We start from the raw sequence: 6,529 nt of genomic DNA, 5'->3' as shown, positions 1-6,529 counted from the left end.
AACACTGCTTTGGGAAGGGATTTGGAAAAAGCAGGAAAAGATTGTGAGGCATTCCAACAGGATTTTTATAGTAAGGAGCTCCCAACTGAATATTCATCCCTTACCAATGAAAAAAATGAATTTGAAGGTTGTACAGCAGACACTCATGAAGATGGTGCTCCCCATATAACAAGTCCTTATGAGAATGTTTCTTCTGAACATTTTTTCACTAGCTCTGAAAGAGATGCTCGTTCTACTGAAGCAGAAAAATCAATGGTTGAGAAAGTATTATCTGGAAGTTCCCTTAGTGGACATGCCTCTGGATGTGAAGATCAGTCTTCAGAAGAGGTATATATGGAAATAGAGTCAAAACACATGGATATTTTCGAGAAAATGCCTTCAGGGACTTCAGCATCAGACCCCACAACATTAGATCCATCTGCTCTTCAGAATATAAGGGATGAAGCTGAGAAGCTTATCAGCCAAGTGGTCATCACTAAGACCAATGTAGATTGTGACGAGTGGAGTGAAATACGTGAAGATGACGAAGCCTTTGAGGCCCGGGTGAAAGAGGAGGAACAAAAAATATTTGGTTTGATGGTGGACAGGCAGTCGCAGGGCACAACACCTGATACTACTCCAGCCAGAACACCCACAGAAGAGGGCACACCAACTAGTGAACAAAACCCTTTTCTCTTCCAGGAAGGAAAGTTGTTTGAAATGACTCGAAGTGGAGCCATTGACATGACCAAAAGGAACTATGCAGATGAAAGCTTTCACTTCTTCCAAGTTGGGCAGCAGCTTCAAGATGAAGTTTCTTTATCTGAAGAAATGAAACAAGCTGCTCAGGTGGAATCTCCTAAGGTTGAACGATCCCCAGATTCATTTCCACCTTCGGAATCAAATGAAACTGACCCAACAGAAGAAAATGCATTTACAGCAGAGTCCCCAGTATCAGAGCCTAGTGGCAAATCAGAGGAGATGATCAGCACAAGCACTACAAAAGCAGACCTTAAATCCAGAATTCCAATTAAAATGGGTATTTCAGCTTCTTCAAAATCACCAAAGAAAGAGACTGCTGCCTTTGAATCTTCTGAAGATGAATGCATGTTCAGAGTGGAAACAGATCAGATTGACAGCAGTCAGGTGCCTTGCCCTATCTCTCCTGAGCAGTCTGTGGTAGATGTGCAGTTAGATTTTTCAACAGTCACTAGGTCTATTTATTCGGAACAGGATGATGAGTCCCCAGACTCTTCACCAGAAGAACAGAGATCTGTGATTGAAATCCCTACTGCTGTTATGGAGACAGTGCCTTCTGAAAGCAAATCCAAAATTCCTGTACGGGCCACAGCTGCTGTATCACAACCATTTCAACAATCAGAACAAGAGAGCCCTCATTCTGATGGTTTTATAGACAGCCTGCAGCTTGAAACAAAGGATGATCAAAGCAAGCCAAAGTCTAAAATTCCCATCAAAGCAACTGTCCAAAGAGCCGAGCAACAATATGCATACACTGAAACATCTGTCTACAAGCCAGAGTCACCCAAAGCTCCTGAGATGACAGACTACCAACCTAAGAAACAAGATAATCGAAGCAAATCTGAATCCGATGCGAGTGTTCCCATGGACCCAAAGATTAAGCGGTCAATAAAAGCTAGGAGTTATGCTGAGGCAGACGCAGAGACCAGAGAGAGGGAGAGTGAGATGAAGCTTGAATTAGGAATAGATGAGGTGACAACGGGAAGAACAAAGGTATTTTCATCAAGGTTGCCAGTTAAAAGCAGGAGTACTACAGGAGCTTCCCGTAGTGCTGTTAGTCCCACAAGCGAAAATAGGGAACAGTTTTTTGACCTTTACAAAAACTCCATAGAATTCTTTGAAGAGATTAGTGATGAAGCTTCCAAGTTAGTGGAAAGACTTACACAGTCAGAAAGAGAACAAGAATTAGTTTCAGATGACGAAAGCAGTAGTGCCCTAGAAGTCTCAGTTATTGAAAATGTACCATCCATTGAGACCCAGCAGTCAGTTCCTGAAGACATCTTTGACACCAGGCCCATTTGGGATGAGTCCATTGAGACTCAGATTGAGCGTATTCCTGATGAAAATGTCCATGACCATGCTCAAGGTATTTGCCAAACACTGGGATTCCCTGTGCTACACATGTCATGAATTGAATATATATATATTTTTAAATTGGTGTGTGTGTGAATGTGTGTGTGTGATCTGTGCATCAGTTTCTTTAAGCTTTTTGTGATTGATTGTAAATGCGTTTGTAAAAGCTATGTTTGTTTTTTGTGTTGTCTTTTTTTCTTGTCTGTGAAACAATCTCAAGATTGCACATCGCGAATGCTTATGGAAAGTATTAATATAATAAATAGAAAAGACTTTATCAATTATTATTTTGCTTTTAGCAAAACAGATATTTCAGGCCATGAAAATTTTGGCTTTTGGTTTTCCTTAATCCTGTCTTGATCTGCTATTGCTAACATAATAAAGTACTTTAGCACAGTCCCTGTCCCTGAAACTTGGGGACGCAAATCCCTTTTCTTTTGCGTGTTAAGACATCAGTGACGTTTTTCAGATTTTTTTGAATAATTGGATTTCCTAGATTCCTTTACTTGACAGCCAGTTGTTCAGAAAACATTTGATGAGTCATCAATAACTTAATATGTTATTGTAGGGTGGGTCAGAGTTTTTTCCCTTGCTTTTAAGTTACTTTTCATATTTATTGTTAAATAGTTTCCATGGAAATCCAGTAACTAAAGCTTTGAACACATGCATGTTGCTGTATTCCTGTAACCAATTTTTGGGAATGTGATTGTATGCAATCTATATATGTGCATTGGGAAAACCAAAATTCAAAACTCCGTTAAATTCAAACTGGCTGTGAGATGGATAGGCAGAAGGGCTAGCATATTTCTTGCAATTGGAGTATTAAATGTTGAAAAGTGGGCTCTTGTTTTTCCCATGCCTTCTTTGAAAATGTCCTGGGTTATTTAACTCTTCCATGTAAAAATCAAATAAAATATTTTTGTAAAATCCCGAAGACACATTGTAATTTGAAGTGGCTTATGATTGCCTGAAAAACACAGTCTTTAAAATAATGCATACATTAATTTAAATTTGGGAGAACTAATCTGGAACACAGCAGTATAGTTTTTTAAGCTCTCCATAACTTAAGGGGGCATGGAAAGTTATACCACTTCTTGTCTCATTGTTAGCCCCCACCTCTTGATTGGGATACACTTATTTTTACAAATAAGCCTAAGAATAAAATGCTTGGCAAAATTGGATACAGAAGGCTTGTACATACTTATTTAGACATCTAATCAAGAAACCTGTTTTTCAAACTATTGAGCGGCCAAAGGCTCTATTTCCCGACTATTTTGGCACTTAAATAAGGACCTAGAAAGCCTAATTTGAGGCATACGTTTGTAAAAACTTTGCCCCAGTTTATAGAGCTCCAGTGCAATTAGAAGAAAAGTAGTCTTTTTGCTATGAGATATGCATCAGTTCGGTAGCTTCACCTTAACTTGCTTTAGACAACTTGTGGCTGTTCTGTTTGATATTCTTTAGATCAACAGGATGACCAGGAAAGGACAGAGGAAAGACTGGCACACATTGCTGATCACCTTGGATTCAGTTGGACAGGTAAACTGCATGGGATGCATTTCAGATGAAGTATGCATATTGAGCTGATGGTTTTCTTTACATTTTCATGTTTTTGCCAGATGTCTTTTTTATTACCGAAGGATGGTTTATAGAGATCCTCCAATAGCCTATAGAACCTAGATAGTCTTTTGGGATATTGGTGACATTCCACACTGTTAGCTAAAATAGGAACTGGATGGGCCAGATTATGGACCTGCTCTGGCTCTTCCCATGGGAAAACGCTCAGGAGAAGAATGACAAAGAACCAACACCACCCCTCCCCACTGAAGACTCTGAGTATAGGGCACATCAGGGTAGGTGAGCATATGGAGGCTAAGTGCAGACATTTGAGGTTAGGCCATGTTAAAAATGGCCACCTGATCTAGCTTAGTTTGCCCAGGTATAGACATTACACTTAGACCTGGTCTCAGTGATCAGAAATCAATCTCAACCCATAACAGTACAGAAGTTCGGTGCACATAGACCAGTCTAAAAATGGCAGAACCCAGTGTAAAATAGACCTGGATCGATGTATGCTCAAAATGAATCAATCTAGGTTAGATTGGTGAATTTAATTTCAGTACAGTTACCTGTGCAGTCCCAGTCCCAGGGCTGCACTTTTTCTACTAGCCCTCTGGCACCAGGCTGTTTTTAACCTCCTCTTTGCCCCTCTTCCCCCACCCCTCAGTCTTGGACCAGTCAGCCCATCCCACAAGCCACTTAGGGTGCTGGTTTTATCAGCGTTTGCAGATGCCAGGAGCCAAGGAAATAAGTATCAGTGTGGGGAGAGGGGGGGTTAGGGGTGTAGGCTTGTCAGGGGGGCTAAAAATTGCTCCTAGTCCCTGGGACCATAGACCCCATGATTCCCACGAATCCTCCTGATCCTGCTAAACCCTCCTGGACCCCAGAAGTGCCCCATGGATGTGTCTGCCCCACCTTGATCCATCCCATGGATGCTGCCTGCCCCCCAATTGCTCCCATGAATCCTACCTACCCCCAATTCCCCCGTGGATCCGCAATCCCCATCTCCAGCCTTCTTGCCTCCCTAACCCCTTCCCCTCCCACTAATCCACCTCATCCCGATTTATCTGAGATGAGGTGGCCATTTTAAACATGATCTAACATCCCCCAAACCCCACCAAAAGTCTGAACTTGGCCAGAGAGGGCAGTCATCGTTCTGGCAATTTGGGGATGTAAAGCTGCAAGGAAGTTATGGACAAATGTTCCTTAACACTTAACTGCTTGAAAAGGGGAAAGGAGCCACTGCTGCTATTCAGTAGCACACCTCAGCTGTTATAGTCTAACTCAGAACTTTCCAAACTGTGTGCTGTGACACATTAGTGTGTCAGCGGCAGTGTGTAGGTGTGTCGCGCGAAATGCAGAAAATTTTGCGGAAGGGCACCGCGGAGCTCCCTTACTCGCGTCTGCTTCCCTTGGCCCCTCCCCCGGAACTAAATTACTGTGTTGCGAAATGATGCATGTCTAAAAAGTGTGTCACCAACATGAAAAGTTTGGAAAGCTCTGGTCTAACTGTTACATCTGCATGACCCTTCAGCGACACAAATAGGCTAAGTCTCTCTAACTTTGAACTGAGGAGGGTAAAAGTTACAGTTGCTATACAGGTTTCTCTTGCTATACAGGGTTCTGTATGTGTGAATTTGCTTTTATGCAATGGCCCTTTTTATATAAAAAATGTGTTATATGCAAGGTAAGTTCACTCCTATGCAGTTGGTGTGGTGGAAGCTGGCAGTCAGGTGCTTTGTGCGGTGCACTGTGGGAGTGACATGCACCAAAATATAGTCTCCTGTGTGGATCTGTGCTTCTTGCTCATTGTCTCCGACTCATGTTTCTGTAGTTGCCATCCCTACTGTGATAGTGCCCTGCACTTGTGTGTACTGTCTGCTGTTGGCAAGTACCAAAATTGTCTTGTAAAAGTGGTAGAAATGGGTCTGGGGGTCAGTACAGTCAGGGTCTTGGAACATATCCCTATTTGTTACTTTGTAAAGTGGGTTCCCTTTATGTGAATTCGAGTTATGTGCCATTTTCCAGGAACTCAAGTACAGCATAAAGTGAGGGAAACCTGTACTCAACCCACTACAGAATCATGCAAGATATAACTGTTATTGCATAATGTTTTATATCACTATTGTTTGATAAAAATACAGTTATTATGTCTGTCTACACCCACAGGTGTTCAGGTGGGGCTTCCATAAATGAGAACAGCTTGCTGCTTTCAGACCAGTGACAGAGTTAAGGAATGAAAGGTGCCAAGGTAGCAACAGTCCGTTTATAACTGCAGAAACCCACACCACAATGAGACAGACACATCATCAAAGTACAGGCCAAGCTGACAGAGAATAAAATGAGGTTCCTACTGCTAGAAATCAGCTGACAACAAGAAAAGAGAATAAGCTGTTCAGAGTTCTCTGACCTGTGTTACATTGCACAGAGTCCAAAAAAAGCTTAAAATTCAGCTTGTCCTGTTATCACTGGCCACAGCCAACCTTCCATCTTTTCACTCAGTCCACTGAACTTGAAATATCCTCCCTGGCCCTCTGCACCACACTGTCCTGTACTTCTTTTCTTATGGCTCTGGCAGTTTACTAATAACTTAGGACAGATTGGTCAGCATTTCCACATGGCTGGCAAACCTGTCGCAATCCCAGATAGAAGAATTCCAGAAAAATTCCGTCATTCCGTATAAGACTCTTGGAAATAAGTAGTGTTTTAAGACTTAGAGGATTATTTACTAAAATACGTGAATATAAATCTAATCCTAATATAATACAGTTAGTCTTCTGGGCTGTGCATTTCACGGTCTTCATTATATTTGCAAACTAACACTGATATTTTTGCTTATGCAAGAAGCTTTTCCCTCCTGTCCTTCTTCTGTACATGC

The 6,529-nt window shown here is 41.8% G+C and overlaps 1 protein-coding gene across 1 annotated transcript in view; it reads left to right on the top strand.

The window, feature by feature from the left end:
* LOC102384966 (ankyrin-2) overlaps positions 1 to 6,529 on the top strand; it is a gene marked incomplete at its 5' end in the record, with an annotated part of 125,796 nt that overhangs the window by 92,479 nt on the left and 26,788 nt on the right. Inside the window, 2 exons of the mRNA XM_025213363.1 lie at positions 1 to 2,104; positions 3,556 to 3,630. The exon at positions 1 to 2,104 is cut by the window's left edge and continues 16 nt beyond it. Coding sequence (XP_025069148.1) covers positions 1 to 2,104; positions 3,556 to 3,630 — 2,179 coding nt within the window. The remainder of the gene's footprint in view (positions 2,105 to 3,555; positions 3,631 to 6,529) is intronic.

Source organism: Alligator sinensis, unplaced genomic scaffold (genome assembly GCF_000455745.1).
Source record: "Alligator sinensis unplaced genomic scaffold, ASM45574v1 scaffold563_1, whole genome shotgun sequence".
NCBI classification, from domain to species: Eukaryota; Metazoa; Chordata; order Crocodylia; family Alligatoridae; genus Alligator; species Alligator sinensis.
Note: the sequence above shows the minus strand (reverse complement) of the source record. Positions and strands in the feature narration are given on the sequence as shown.